This window comes from Cataglyphis hispanica, chromosome 15 (genome assembly GCF_021464435.1).
Source record: "Cataglyphis hispanica isolate Lineage 1 chromosome 15, ULB_Chis1_1.0, whole genome shotgun sequence".
NCBI classification, from domain to species: Eukaryota; Metazoa; Arthropoda; class Insecta; order Hymenoptera; family Formicidae; genus Cataglyphis; species Cataglyphis hispanica.
Genome location: NC_065968.1, coordinates 6,512,161 through 6,527,541, shown reverse-complemented (window position 1 = coordinate 6,527,541; position 15,381 = coordinate 6,512,161). Strand labels below are relative to the sequence as shown.

At 30.3% G+C, this 15,381-nt stretch overlaps 4 protein-coding genes across 6 annotated transcripts; 1 reads left to right on the top strand and 3 right to left on the bottom strand.

Annotated features, from left to right (window-relative positions):
• Positions 1–284: 284 nt before the first annotated feature.
• On the bottom strand, positions 285–2,374 carry LOC126855203 (endothelial differentiation-related factor 1 homolog). 2 transcript variants are annotated; one of them, XM_050602624.1, is made up of 5 exons: positions 1,971–2,368; positions 1,808–1,859; positions 1,361–1,375; positions 940–1,100; positions 285–826 (listed from the first exon to the last, which is right to left on the bottom strand). In XM_050602624.1, exons 1-5 carry the CDS (start codon positions 2,043–2,045, stop codon positions 671–673), a joined length of 459 nt encoding a protein of 152 aa, XP_050458581.1. In that variant the 5' UTR covers positions 2,046–2,368; the 3' UTR covers positions 285–670. The 2 variants fall into 2 exon arrangements, with proteins under 2 accessions (XP_050458581.1, XP_050458582.1); XM_050602625.1 differs by lacking the exon at positions 1,361–1,375 and having other exon boundaries at positions 1,971–2,374.
• A 266-nt stretch (positions 2,375–2,640) lies between these two features.
• Positions 2,641–6,603, top strand: LOC126855201 (phosphatidylserine lipase ABHD16A). Of its 2 annotated transcripts, none has more exons than XM_050602622.1 (11): positions 2,641–3,092; positions 3,166–3,231; positions 3,408–3,730; positions 4,144–4,328; positions 4,450–4,564; positions 4,628–4,772; positions 5,000–5,164; positions 5,232–5,359; positions 5,453–5,649; positions 5,826–5,977; positions 6,065–6,603. In XM_050602622.1, exons 1-11 carry the CDS (start codon positions 3,003–3,005, stop codon positions 6,167–6,169), a joined length of 1,671 nt encoding a protein of 556 aa, XP_050458579.1. In that variant the 5' UTR covers positions 2,641–3,002; the 3' UTR covers positions 6,170–6,603. The 2 variants fall into 2 exon arrangements, with proteins under 2 accessions (XP_050458579.1, XP_050458580.1); XM_050602623.1 differs by having other exon boundaries at positions 2,643–3,092; positions 4,637–4,772; positions 6,065–6,600.
• A 154-nt stretch (positions 6,604–6,757) lies between these two features.
• LOC126855200 (ran GTPase-activating protein 1) lies at positions 6,758–9,394 on the bottom strand. The gene is made up of 5 exons (XM_050602621.1): positions 9,112–9,394; positions 8,466–8,885; positions 7,584–8,383; positions 7,291–7,518; positions 6,758–7,195 (listed from the first exon to the last, which is right to left on the bottom strand). The coding sequence occupies exons 1-5, from the start codon at positions 9,215–9,217 to the stop codon at positions 6,974–6,976; spliced, it is 1,776 nt and encodes a 591-aa protein (XP_050458578.1). The 5' UTR covers positions 9,218–9,394; the 3' UTR covers positions 6,758–6,973.
• An 874-nt stretch (positions 9,395–10,268) lies between these two features.
• LOC126855268 (putative pre-mRNA-splicing factor ATP-dependent RNA helicase PRP1) lies at positions 10,269–15,305 on the bottom strand. The gene is made up of 9 exons (XM_050602742.1): positions 15,073–15,305; positions 14,187–14,542; positions 13,261–13,955; positions 12,938–13,168; positions 12,598–12,817; positions 12,246–12,368; positions 11,981–12,171; positions 11,735–11,897; positions 10,269–11,623 (listed from the first exon to the last, which is right to left on the bottom strand). Exons 1-9 carry the CDS (start codon positions 15,123–15,125, stop codon positions 11,496–11,498), a joined length of 2,160 nt encoding a protein of 719 aa, XP_050458699.1. The 5' UTR covers positions 15,126–15,305; the 3' UTR covers positions 10,269–11,495.
• Positions 15,306–15,381: the final 76 nt, after the last annotated feature.

The following is a 15,381-nucleotide window of genomic DNA, read 5'->3' as shown; positions in this document are numbered from 1 at the left end:
TTGTGGAATAAAGAAATCTAATTAAATATGTAGATTGCCTAAAAAAATGGTGTAAAAGAACATGCATTAAAATATAAAAAATACAAATACACATAGTGTTACCTGAATAAGTGTTCTTTATATTTATACACAATGTTTTCTATTTTATATATGGATATCTAATCTATACTTATTTATATTTATATTCTATACTCTTATTTATATCTTATTTTATAAACTTTTGTTAAAAAAAATCTTGCATTACAAATTCTCTGCACTATGGTGCTCAATGAACAAATATTGGATACTTTATCATAAATTAAGAATTTTATTGTGTCATTCAAACATATTTCGCTCTTATTTCATAATTAGCATTAGTAATGTACACTTGAAAATCTATAATATGTAAATGATTACACAAAGGTAACTCAATAAGCCTTGTTTAATATTATACTATACGCATTGTATGTATTTCTGCTGTGTATGTTATTTCACATACATGTGTATTCACAATATCCTAAAATATATTTCTTTTACCATAAAGGCAAGTTAATTATAACCCATTCTTATATCAATGTAACCAAAGGAAAGAAGGTTAGGGGTTTGTTGCATTCCATTCTACCATCTTTCTCATAGTTCTTTCTTGGGAATAGTATATAAAGATCGAAAGTAGACTGTTTCCCCCCGAGATTCACTTCTTCGTCCCGGGGGTCGTTAACGGTCTGCCGCGATCTTTACCACGCAATTTAATCCCAAGTACTCGCTCGATCTTGCCAATCACCAATTGATTTGGTATTCCACGTCCCGCTTCATAATCATTAATAACTTGTGCCTTTTCATTTACTTTCTATAAAAAAAAAAAAAAATGCATGTGAAAATTATTAATAATAACAAACATTTGTATCTTTTTATTTTTCTAATAATAATTAATCCCAAATTATAAAGACAAAAATACTTTACTGTAGCTAAATCTTTTTGAGATAATCCTTTGTTTTGCCTTCCTTGTTGAATAAGTTTACCAAGTTCAAGTGGAATTTGGTCATGTTTTAATTCTTCTGTTTCACGATCTAATTTAGCTGTATTCTTTGTGGTTACGTGCTGTCTGTTTGCACCGCCACCCCCTAATCAGAAGTTTCAGCATTATTATACTTTCAATAAAATTATCTCAAAAAAAATTATAAGACAAAATGAATCTTTCTCTGATAAATAACAAAATATCTAGCAAATTATTATTTTACAATATTGAAATGTGAAAAATATTTTATTTAAATCTTGATTCGATGCTTTCTGTTTTTTATTTATATTTCTCAGTTATATGAATTTATTATCTTATAATATAATAAAATATCAACTTATCCTTTAAAATAGATGCTTCACATACTTGTATTTATCGAATCTGTACATAAAACATATTAATTTTATATTTAACTTAAGATTTTTATTTATAATATAAAATATGTGTGTATGTGTGTGTGTGTGTGTGTGTGTGTATGATGACATGACAATAATTCTGATCATATGCTTCTTTAATAATAATAGAAAAAAAGAAGAAAAAAGAAAAATCTAATATTGAAATAGACAAAATTGAAATATTCTCATTTTTAAGAAGAGAAGTAGCATAATTATTATTCCTCTTTGCAATTAAATCATATTTTATTCTTACAAAATTGTGTGATTGTGTAACTTGAAATTACTGTTATCATTGATAAGAATACGCAAAACTGTCGTTTAAAGTGGCGAGCGCGGTTTTGTTTACATCGCAACAAATAATTATCCGAAACAATCCGTGGAAAAATGGAGGAAAATCCAGCCACAAATTTGTACTCACATTTCGCCTGTGTCTCTACGGTGAAACCCTGCCGCCGCGCATCGTTCACCGCCTGTAAATAATAAATCTACAGTTAAGAATCGCGTGCGACGCAAATACGGGCATCGCGATCCCTCATGCTAACGTGTGATAACCGCGCACCGGATTTTGCGAGTTTTCAGACCTTCTCGGTTTTGAGCGTGGACGATTTTGGAGCGCGTTTACGCAGCGTAATAGGCGCGGTGTCCCAATCTGACATGTTGTGAAAACTGCTGCGAATGGTCAGTGTTATCACGTTGAAACGTCTTCCCAGTAATTACGATTAGCCGCTGTTCCCTACACTCTGCTTGCCGTGTCGTGTTGCTTCTCAGCAAGTTCTCTCTTCTCTTCCTCGCGGACGTTCCGAAAGTCACGCAATACGACCGCTCGATCGACCGGCGCGAAGTTACAATTTCGCAAACATTAGATTGCGCTTCCAAGCAAAATTACACGTAATTTCGTCGAATTTTACGTTCACGTCATTATTTTCTATGTGATGTCGATCGATAGATCGCCATCCTTGAAATCTTCGAGCTTTGTCAACCGCGAAATTTGACCTTAAAATTGTGACATGGTAGAGATTGTAATGGAAAAGTAAACTTTTGGCTGATGCCTAAGCAACTATTATTTAATTAAATAGCGTAAACGGTAAAATAGCGTAAAAGCTAAAATAGCGTAAACGGCAAAATAACATTTATGCTTACTTGAGAATAGAGATATGTATATAAATATATATGTATATTATATACTTGCTTCAGTATATATATATATATATATATATATATATATATATTACCTATATCGATCTTAAAATGTCTCTTGGTGTGTTTAAAACTTCGAATCACAGCAAATCATGTATTACAAAAATGCATCTAAAAAAAAAAAGAAATAGATTTTTAGTACAACTGTAACTGTGCAACGTTAATGTGAAATAAAAAAAAAAATCTCTCTTAGCGAAGATTAATCCGTCGTCAATCTAGCTGACACGCTTGTTCGACGGACGTGATAGCGTGGTACAAGCTAGATAGCTAGAAGGTAGAAATCAGATATGTTTCGGCTTGATGTTCATGTCATGTATACAGTCTGAGAATTTGAACCGCATCGTAATCCGCAGTGTAACATATATATTTGTATACGACAAACTTGTATCGAACTGATTGCGTTAAAATCGTGCGAAATGTCCTTGATCAAGTCTTTATGGAAATGTACATTCAGTCCGCGGCTTTTCAAGATTTACGAGGTAACATGGATCGGTCATCTGATTGACGTAAGTCTACGTACAATATATTTATTCAGCGAAAATTTGCCTAAAATTGAGGTTATGCGTATGTAAATTACAGAAATCATATGAGCCGAAAAACTTGGAACGATGGGGCGATCAAATTGTGTCAATTGTGTCAATACCTGTAAGTATTTCACGAAATAGTTTAGAAAATATTATTGAAATTTTACTGCTACAGCAAGTAAAATCTTCCAAGTATCTCTGTGTGCTAATCTTCAAATTTTATCATAATTTAATCGCATTTTTCTGTTATTATATTGTATTATAAGAAACTTACAAATTTTGTTTGCATTGTTACAGTTTGCAGCAATATGGTCCATAGGTCTTTATGCTGTACCTGTACTTGTACCACTTATTGCCATATTTATATATCAACGTAGTTATTCCTTCATAGAAAATATATTTTATTTGAGTAAATTAACAGCCGGTGCTGGTGCATTTCTCATTGCATCGTTAGTTGCACGTGGTTATTCCAGAGTTAACAATCCAATATATGTAAAATTTATACAAACTTTAAATGAGGCGCATTTACAATATAATGAAAGGACAAAACAGGAGCTTCATAAATATGACTTTGAATTTTGGGCATGGCCTGTGGATTTTGATATATCAAAATTAAAAAGGTTAGACACATATCCTTTTAATAATAACTAAATTGGATATCCTAGAATCTCCAATTTTTATTTCAATTTCAAATTCTTTAATAAATTTTTTAATAAATTGTACTATGTAACAACTTTTAGTATCATCAATTTTACAGTTAATTTTTAATAGTTAATATTAAAAAATTATTTTAAATAAAGATTAATCAAATATTACAGAAAAATAAAGTTTATCTTAATTTTAATAATGACATTCCACTTATTTTTATTCAAAAACTTGGAAAAAAAATTGATTGAAGAAAAATTGCATAAATTAATTAAAGAAGTATCAAGTTCAAATATTAACGCTAAAATCTTTTAAATCAAAGCTAAGGAATTTTAAGACACCTTTTATATACACGCTCTTGTATATATAAAATATCTATATTTTTTAGTGACAAAATTGCAAACAAATTGACACTACAAAAGATTGCAGCAGCTAGTGGACGTTTGAAACATCAAAGTCGCAAAGATTTCTTATTTGCTATACCATGTAAATTATTTTCCTATATAATAGCGCATACTATCGCAGTCAAAATGATTTATCCTGGCAGTGTATCTGTTATCAGCTGGGCAATTGGTAGAACATTACTATTATTACTATATATCTATATATATATATATATATATATATATATATATATATATATATATATATATCTTTATACTATTTAAGATCATTTTGTATCACTATGTCAAAGGCTCAACATTATCAAAGGGAAGGATAGATTTAATAAAACAAGGTGGAGAAAGATTTAAGCTGAAGGCAGCTGATAAAAATCAAATTGATGCAATGTTCGTCGATCGACGCAACAAGTAATGTAAACAATAACTTTATCAATAACTATTGTATCTTACAAATCATTTTCTAATATATAGTTTTCACAGGAATACTAATGGCGATATATTAGTAATAACTTGTGAAGGAAATTGTGGTTTCTATGAAACAGGTATTATATCTACTCCTTTGAATAAGGGTTATTCGGTATTAGGCTGGAATCATCCGGGTTTCGGCGGCAGTACTGTAAGTAATATGCACAAAAAAGTAAATTTTACATATATTTTATACAATCTGAAGGAAAGAATTGCTGTTATTCTGTCTTAAAACTTTATTATTGCAATAAAAAAATTTATCAAAATGTTGCAATTGTCATTCACATATAAATGCAAAGTTATGTTTGAAGTAATGGCAAGTCTTTTCCTTCAGGCTAATTTATATCTCGTATAACAGTAACTATAATGATTAAAAAGGGTGCACCATATCCAAACCAAGAGGAAAATGCTGTCGATTGTATAATGCGCTTTGCGATCGAACGCCTACAGTTTCCCGAAGAACGCATTATTCTATATGGATGGAGCATCGGAGGATATGCCGCTACCTGGATTGCTATGAATTACCCTTCTATTCAGAGCTTGGTATTAAACTTAGTTCAATTAATTCTGTGTACTATTCTATATAAATTAATAGGTTATATTACTGCAGGTTTTAGATGCTACATTTGATGATATACTTCCATTAGCTCTTAAAGCAATGTCACCGTCCTTAGAAGGTGTAGTCCGCAATATAATCAGAGATTATTTTAATTTAAATATAGCAGAACAATTGAATAGGTACATTCGATAGTGGTATTATATTTATAAATATATTGATAGAATATTATCTACATGTCTATATACTGTGATTTTTGTTTTTTAATTGATTAGATATAACGGGACTGTATTATTAGTGCGAAGAACAGACGACGAGATTGTTTGTGTACCTAATAACAGTTTAGCTGGAAATCGCGGCAATATGTTGCTGACGAAACTGCTTCTCAGACGTTATCCGCATTTATTTTCTGAAACCTCTGAATCTGGAACTGTCCTATCTACATTTTTATCTGCTGAAGCTTCGGATAAAGGTAAAAAATTGAATAATGGCGATATTATACATACATACATACATACATATATATTCCACTCTTATATATAACTATATATATATTATATATAACGTATATATAAATGGATCTTTTAAAAAACTAAATAAAAAAAATATAATTATTAAATCGATTTTTATATGTATTATATATTGCAGAATCGATATTGGAATCATTAAGAGTGGAAGAAAAGCGTTGCTTAGAGCTGATAGCAACTGATATACGAAAAAATAATGGGGTGATAAATTATCCATCTACTCTAGGACAAGATTGTAATGTTAAGACAAAATTGCAGTTGATCCTTTTTCTTGTGCGTATTACATACATGAAGATAAATCTAAAATGAAAGAAAATAAGAATATTATATTTTAAATCTATTATCTCTCGTGATTTCTAGGCAACAATGTATATGAAAGACCAACCGTCATCACACTGCATCCCATTGACTGTTGATCTCTTTTATCCAGGTTGGGACCCAGCATCCACAATCACTCTAAAGTAGATTTCTCGATATTATTTCCTAAAAGTCAGTTTTTCAAGAGATTCTTATTTGCACAATACAATACGAATGAGCAAAAACAGTAACAATCTTCAGTGCATTTCATGTTAAGTTTCAATTAGCAACACATTGTACACATTATTTATTTATATTAATCTATATTCAGTCTTTGACAAATTGTTGAAAAAATATATATTAAATATGTAATTTTTCATTCACTGTAAAAACATTCTGGCTGAACTAATGGCTATTTGTATTTTTCAAATTAATTATATCAGTTGCATATCTTACCAAATACTATATGTGTAAAAAAATTCTTTTTATTAAAATATAAATATTAAAATTTAGAGAAAATAAATTTTAAAATATGTTTCTTCACATTATTCTGAGAAATAATAACTATTATATAATATATATTATTTTATTATTAAATTGAGAATAAAACTCTGAAATGAATGTACACACAATGTAAAATATAATAAATGTATTTTTCATTTCAATTATAACTTTATTATTCTATTATTTTATTATTATTCATATTAATAATCTAATTTTTTAATAAAAAAAAGTAGTACTTATCATAACATAAAGATAATAAAAGTTGCAAGCTATATTTGTACTAAAAAAGTTTAATATTGAAAGTACAAAATTTTGTTTTAAAATTGTAAAGATTATTTGCCTGTAAATCTTGCAAGATTTCTACAATGGCATCAATTAAAATTGATTACACGAAATATTCTATTTTCCATATAATGTATAAAAATAAATAACTATATATCATATCCAATAAAATAATTCCAGATAAATTTATGTAACTTGAATGTTGTTCAGGACAGCTATAAGATCAGCTTTAGAATCTTGAAATGGATCTACTACATTTGCACGATTAGTCTTCACTGGTTGCTCTAGAAATATTTTTAACATATTTCTTGTTTGTGCCAAAAAATAGTCCCTCTGAGTAATCTTTTCCAAAGCTTTAAAACATCCCTCTAAATTCCAATCAATTTTACCTTTGCTTTTGTCTTCAGCCTAAAAGAAATACATAATTGTTATTTGCTTTATTCATTCCTTATAAATGAATAGTTATATTCATATTTTCATATTTTTTTCATATCTTGTCTTACTTTTATTAAGCCAAGATTTACTAGGAGTGCATTATTTAAATTCAAGATTTGGTTTTTCTCTATTGCATAAGAAAACAGCTTTGCATACAAAGCATCCGATAAAAATTCTGCTTTTATTCTCACATTCATATAGCCACTATCACATAATGCTGATACTTTCATGGTTATCCGCAAAAGTTCTTCTATATATTTCTGTTCTGTACTCCCATTATCCTGATTTGTCAAGTTCTGGAATAAATCTTGTGTTAAAAATATGATTAAATATATTGATGTTAATGTACATTAATACATACCGTTGCATATTCAATGAAGGCTTGTTCATTATCACCTTGTAGCAGTAATAGTTTCTCGCCTGTTGGTGATTTCAAAAATTCTGCTACTGTTACTACTGTGCTTTGTGCAACATTATCTTGCATTTTTTTATCTTTGTCGCTTATTTCGTCCTCATTATTATCGCTTTCACATTCTTCATCCGTTTTCTTTTCGTCATCATCATTATCATTATCATCATCTTCTTCTTCTTCATCTTCAGTATAATCTTCATCTAAAGAATTTAATGCATCAATTCTTCCCAACTTTGTAAGAATTTGTTGAAGTTTTTCGCGTCCTTCCGTTCCAAAACAATTGCCATCTAACTGTAAGTTTGTCAAAAGAGTTTTATCATATGTGGCTTCAGCAATAGCATTTCCAGCATCCATACGTAGTTCATTATTACTTAAATCTAGGTATTTAAGAGATGTATGATTGCCGTGAATCTCTAATGTCTTTGCTAAAACTAAAGCCCCTTTAGTCTTTAATAAACAATCTCCGAGATTTAGCTCCTCCAGACCTCGGAAAAGTGGTAAAACCTTAGCGAGCGCTTTAGCCCCTTTCAACCCGATCGTATTATCGTTTAAATTTAATACTCGTAAATTAGGATTGGCAGATAATCCCTGTGCAATTGCTGCAATACCTATGTGGTATATGCCATTTTGTTGCATTACAACTTCTTCTAACGTTTTCAGTTTTTCAAATACAGATGCTAATGCTTGCGCACCCTCATTTTCTAAACGATTTCTACCAACAATGAAAACTTTCAAGGCAAGTGGTGCACCTATAATAAAAATACATTTCATTAATATTTAGAATATTATGGGATGTATATGATTATACATTTATATTATGGAATATCTTGCCTTCTTTGGAACTATTCTCAAGACACTTTTCCAATGCTTTAGCTAACATTTTTCCACCTGATATACCAAGACCATTATTGTTTAATCTCAATTCTTGAAGAGTATAGCATGGGCTTGATGTCAACAGATTTGCTAATCCCTGAATACCAATTGGACCAAAAGCATTGTCACTCAAATCAAGTTCAGTAAGTCGGCTATTGGCTATGCATAATGCTGTTCCTAGATATTCCAATGCTTTTGGAATTTCTGTTTTCAAACGACCAGTGAACATGTCCTTCCATAAAGCTTTTTTCAATGGAGTTCCCTTCTCTTTTATTACCTCAGCTATAGCCTCTGCCGCTAATGTACCTAATGTATTTCCTTCTAAATCCAAATACTCCAAACATGGACATTCTCTTATTGCTTCTATCACTCCAAGAGCTGTATTATAAAAAACATAATAATAAACCCGCTGGTCAATTGCACTAGAATTGAAATTTGTAAGAAAATAAAATTTTATAAAAAAAATGTTTATACTTTACAAGTTAAAGAAGTTCTACTAAAAAGAAATAAAATTTTTTTCATAATTCTTATATAACCTCGTATGTTTTATGCATATGTAAAGAAAACACCGGAAAATTATATAAAAAAAATTTTATTGTCTTACCATTATCCGCAGTATCCAATACGAGCGATTGACCGGCAAAGGAGACTCCAACCGACTTTCGGCTGACATTTTTCAGTTGCTCGCTAATTTCGTCCAAACTAAACATGTTGCCCGTATATCACCAAAATTTTGTAAAATGATTCTTGTTGATAATTCTTCGATGTACGTTATCAAATAATGATAGAAAGTATTGACAGATTTATTTTCTATACTCAAATCACCACACACGCTGCACGTTTCCGCAAGTGGTAAACAATAGTAAATATAGTAAATGGTACACGTAAATTATGTGCGCGGGAAACTTTTACCAACTTATATCGAAAAAAATTTCTATCGTTACGTTAAAATACTCTAAAGAAAACTATGAAAGAGTCTTTAGATCTGATTGGCCAAATGATTTGAAACATTTATAACTTTAAAAAGTAAATGCATTTTTAGCGACCTTTTTTTATAAAAGGTTTGTCTTTTTTATCAACTCTCTAAAGTCCATATCAGACTACACATTGAAAAATTGAAAATTGATGATTAAAGATTAGAATTTGACTATCAGAACAAAAAAGATTAAAATTTCTTTATTGTGATTGATCAAATTTATACGGCACATCAATGGTTACATTCAGCAGAAGAAAACGCTCGGTTCATCAACACTCGAAGTTGATTCGTTGGTTCTAAAAGTAAGAGCCAATCACATTCGATTGCTACTGAGCGATTTTTTCTGCTGAACGCGGTTAATCTCAGAAATTACAATTTTATACAGAAAAATTATGAACAAGTTGCATAATGAAAAAATAAAATACATATATTATGTAATAATACACTGCATATCGAGATACTTATAACAAACTTTGTTTCTGTACACACATCGGAGATAATTTATTAATGTGATGAAATGATATATTAATTTAAATAAAAAGATGTGTGTGTGGTAAATAGATAATAATTGAAATTGAGATATAAATCTCCAATTTATTGGAATGAAATTATATACTCTGTAATAAAACATTAACTGCAATTAATTGCACATTTTCATGAAATCATTAATTTTTTCGTATGTCCTATTTACAAAATCGAAAAAATACTTTTTTTATATTCCCAGCAAAAGAAACAGTTACTAATAATTATAATAATATATAGTTAATTACAAAGAATTCAGAATGAGGATATTTGAATTTTCTTCTTTAAAACAAAATCCATATATTTATTGTTAATATATGTAGAATATCAATGATGAACAATAAACATATAGACTCAAATTCACATGTTTTTTTAAAGTGCTAATAAAGATGTTTTATTACACTGCATGCTGCTTTTTATGATCTGTGGCCACAGCTTACTGGTATTTTTGTCTTTACTTTGATTATACTAATATATATCATAAATATTTTTTTCAGTGATTGGTTTGATTTGTTTAGATCTAGATGGTAGTCTGTTGAGAAATATTTCTCTTATCTCTTTAAATTTGCTCTTTTTAACTTTTCCAATATAGACACAAGTTGCAAAATCAACATTTATAATAATATATATAATTCTCTCTCTCTCTCTCTCTCTCTCTCTCTCTGTCGATTCTTTTGATCTTATTCCATTCAGAAATGTCACCATATTGTATACTGCACATATATATTATGTATTCTATAAATTAAGGACATAAAACAAAACATCAAGTTTTGCTTATGTTAGCATATCAAAGGAGGGGAAAGATGAGAAAAGAGAAAGAAAGAGAGAGAAAAACAATAAGATAATATTAATAAAAAATGACCATTTTTTTAGAGGATTCTAAGCAAATATAAAATTAAAAGAAGATATTTTTTTTACTATTTATGGAGCAGCCATTTTATGTACCTCTTCTTCACAATATATAGTCAACATTTAATACAAAAATTATCTATTATATCTACATTCTGCACGTAGATATAATAAATTTATACAGTAAATTAAACTATATTGTATAGCGACATTCCAAATACGTTTGAATGTAATTGTTGATTAATGTGAACTCTACTATATTAAAAATTGCTTAAAAACTAAATCTTTTCTTAAATGTACATAAATAATCTTTTTATTGATTAACTATATGATTTTTTGCTGTGTCTCAAGCTAATTGTCCATTTTAATTCCTTTTTTTTAGCTTAAGCATTGAAAGTATTCAAATATTTAATTTTTACATTATACAAGCTATTGTTAAACTTGTACAAAAACCTAAATGTTTTAATATTTCTTCTGTGTTCTAAATGAAGAGCAGAAAGTGATTCCACACAATGTTTTATATGTGATGTGACTTTGATAGTGAAAAAGTGCCAAAGTTCATTATGCATAACAGAAGCAGATTGACTGAATACTCTCGACAGTTTTTCGCCATTTCCAAACATATCTAAAGTATATAGAGGTTAGAAGCCCTCCTGATACTGCTTTGAATCTAGTTTTGCCTGAATCATTTCCAGTTGTCGTTTTGCTTCACACTGAGGGAAATTTTGTAGATCATAATATTGTGGTGCTATCATGAGCAGCCAATCGGCTGTAAAAAAATAAAAACTTAATAAAAAAAGATTATCTTAATAAAAATGAATAAATTAAGCAAAAAAATATAATTATGCATTATAATAATTATGTAATAAAAAAAACTTACGTTTAATATCAGTAACAGTTCTGATATAATTTTTAGTAGTAAGAACAAATTCATTATAAATAACCCATTCTGGTTTATGATCCAGACAACTGCTTGGATGAAGCTGTACTACTTGATTATCCTTAATAGTTAAATAATGTCCTGTTCTCTCTAAATGTGCTACCTATTTATATAATAAAAATATAATATAAGATGTAGAATTAATATAACAAAAATTTTTTGATACACAAGCTAATGTTAAATTACCTGCATAAAGAATCCATTTACAAGAGCTTTCCTGATATTAATGTAATAATCCTTCGAATTGAAGTCGGTTGAAGTGCGTTTTAATACAAATCTGTCCATTATTCTGCTCAATTGTTGTCTTACATTATCTCCGCTCTTTAACGATCGATAATTGACATAATTATCATAACACCATTGGACATCATCCATATCTATAAATATAAATCAAAATATAAAGTGATATATAAGATCATATTTCATAAAATAATAATAAATAAATACTTACGTTGTTTGAAAGAATGATATACATTAAGTAGCGTCAAATGATCACCATCAATATGTGCAAATTTCATTTTTGCATCATCTGCAGCCTTTTTTGATTCATTTGGTCTCACAAAGCACTGTGGGACTAATACCACGTCAATCATCAATATACTACCATGTTATCTTATCACGATTCTGACTCTATTATGCTCATTTTATTCTTTTAAAGTATAATTTTTTTTTTATAGCAAAATTAAATTATTGAGACTAATAATTTAAATAGATAAGAATATTTATTGATATTAGCATAGAATAAATATTATTAGACTATGTTTACACAGTATTATCGCGTACGGCAAACCTTGGTACGTTACCTGAGAGCATAGCAGTAATGCTAAGTATTTCATTGCTGCAATTATGATTGCAAGAAGCTATAAGCATTTTTGCCAATTGGGGGTCCAATGGAAATTCCGCCATCACTGCTCCGAGATCTGTTAAATTCCCATCATCATCAAGAGCTGCCAAATAATTCAAAAGTTCCAAAGCTCTCATGAGAGTTTCAGGTGCAGGTGGATCCATAAAATCGAAATGTACCTGTAAGACATATCTAATAAAATCAATAATTCAAAACAATAAAAAATTACGTTATTCTCAATCAAACAATCTCTCTATTTTATCTCATTATTTTAATAGTAATACTACTAATAAACATACCAGATCATCGATACCAAGTTTTTTCAATTGCAATACAACACTCCCAAGATTGGATCGTAAAATCTCAGGATAGGTATTATCCTGCATTTCATTTTTATATGCCTTTTCTGTGTACAATCTGAAACATTTTCCAGGTCTTGTTCTACCAGCACGACCGGCTCGTTGTTGTGCAGAAGCCTTACTAATAGGCGATACTAAAAGAGATTCAACACGAATTCTGGGATTATATACCTATCAACAAAAAATATTTCGATATTAATGACAAGTTTATAATAGTATAAAAAATTCTTAATAAGAATCTAACTGTAACATGTTATATTTACTTTTTGCTTGGCAAAACCAGGATCTATCACAAAAACAACACCATCAATAGTCAATGACGTTTCAGCAATATTAGTCGAGACTACGACTTTGCGACCTATAGCACCATTAGGTTTAGTAGGTGGAGCAGGTTCAAATATTCTCTGTTGAAGATTCGGTGGCAGCGTCGAATATAGCGGTATACATTTTAATTCACCGACTTCGGGTCCCAAGTTGTCCATTTCTCTTTTAATTCTCTTGCAAGCTTCCTCAATTTCTTCTTGACCAGTTAAAAATAGTAAGAGATCTCCAGGAATTTCTTCGCACATTTGGATTTGAATGACAGTTCTAATTGCAGCTTCTAAATAATCTCTTTCTGGCTCCGGTGTATAAAATATTTCAACTGGATGCGTTCTACCAGGTACATTCATAAGTGGTGCATTGTCAAAATATTGTTGAAACTTTCCAGCATCCAAAGTGGCACTCATAATCACAAGTTTCAAATCTTGTCTCTGCTTGATCACTTCTTTCAAAACACCCATAAGCAAGTCAGTAGCTAATGTTCTTTCATGTGCTTCATCAAGCAATATCACTTGGTATGCATCTAACATGGGATCAGACATGCCTTCACGAAGTAACATACCATCAGTCATATATTTCAGCACAGTTCTCGGTGAACTACAATCTTCAAAACGGATACTGTATCCTACTTCTTGGCCTATTAATAAATTATGTAAATTTTAATTTATTATTGCACTGTATATTGTTTCTGATATAATATTATGTATTATGTATTTTCATCAAAGATAAAAAACTTAATTAAATAAACTTAAATTCTTCTTAAAAGCATTTGTAAACTTCAAAATATACATATTATAAATATAAAAAAATCAATAGTAGAAATATATTTTTTAATTTTTAATATATCATTTCATATATATAAACATACCTAAGGCAACATCCATTTCTTCTGAAACTCTTTGAGCTACACTCATAGCTGCTACTCTTCTTGGTGATGTACAGGCAACTCCTTTGTTTCCAATACTCCTTGAATACTCTACACACCATTGTGGTATTTGTGTAGTTTTACCGGAACCAGTTTCTCCAACAAGAACAATACATTGATGCTGAGATAACAATCTCACAAAATCAGCACGATATTCAAATACAGGCAGAGTTATCCTTTTCTTGTAAAGCTCATAGTATTTCGGTGTATATGGCAGCATGGTATATGGATTGAATTGTACTTGGTTCTTTGTCACCGTGGATGCTGTAGTCGTCGCATTATTGGATGTTGAGCTGTCCCTATAAAATGATCATTGTGACATTTTTCATTCTGATACATGAATGATAATGCTCTTCTTCCCAATCGATGCATACCAATCGGTTGTAAACGCATCGAAAAAACATATTACTGTATAAAATAGAGTTTGAGATATTAAGATACATGTCCGAAATCACTGACGAGGTTACGATGAGGCATATCAAATTTTTACTACACATTGACCGACAAAATAATTATTCAAACACGTGTCATTCATTTTTTACTAACTACAAAACCGGATCATAATTCAGAACCGTTACAGAGCGTAATGAGACTTGCGAGTCAACTATAATGAAAGGAGTTCGCGATTTATAATTTATAGGCAATATCTACGCGCGCGAACCAAGCCGTATGTTATGTGATGTTATAGAAAAATTGACGTGCGTGGTCGCGTGTGGTAAATGTTGCACAGCCCAATAATGCCGCGAATATTGCACATGGCAAATGGGAACTGTCGATGGATTCGTCGTCGCATTGTCCGAATTAAGGAAAAACACGTTGGTACACTCACGTAGCTTTTCGTTTGACGTAAGGGTCCACAACCTCGATCCTACGCTTCGACATAACGTCCTCGTCGCCTCAAGAGCAGCTAAGCAGAAGCTAAAACTGTTTACGAAATTTCAGGCAAGGCGTCAGTCAAAATGGCAAGCAAGCGCCAGCAGCGATTCCAAAGCTTCCTGTCTTTGTGGTAACGATAGGAGACAGCAGATGGCTGTTGCGATCGGCGTGGATTGGCGCATTATACTTGGGGATGTGTAGGTTCTTTTACAAGGTACACACATGCAAAAATAACTGAGAATTTAGGAAAAAAAAATTTCCA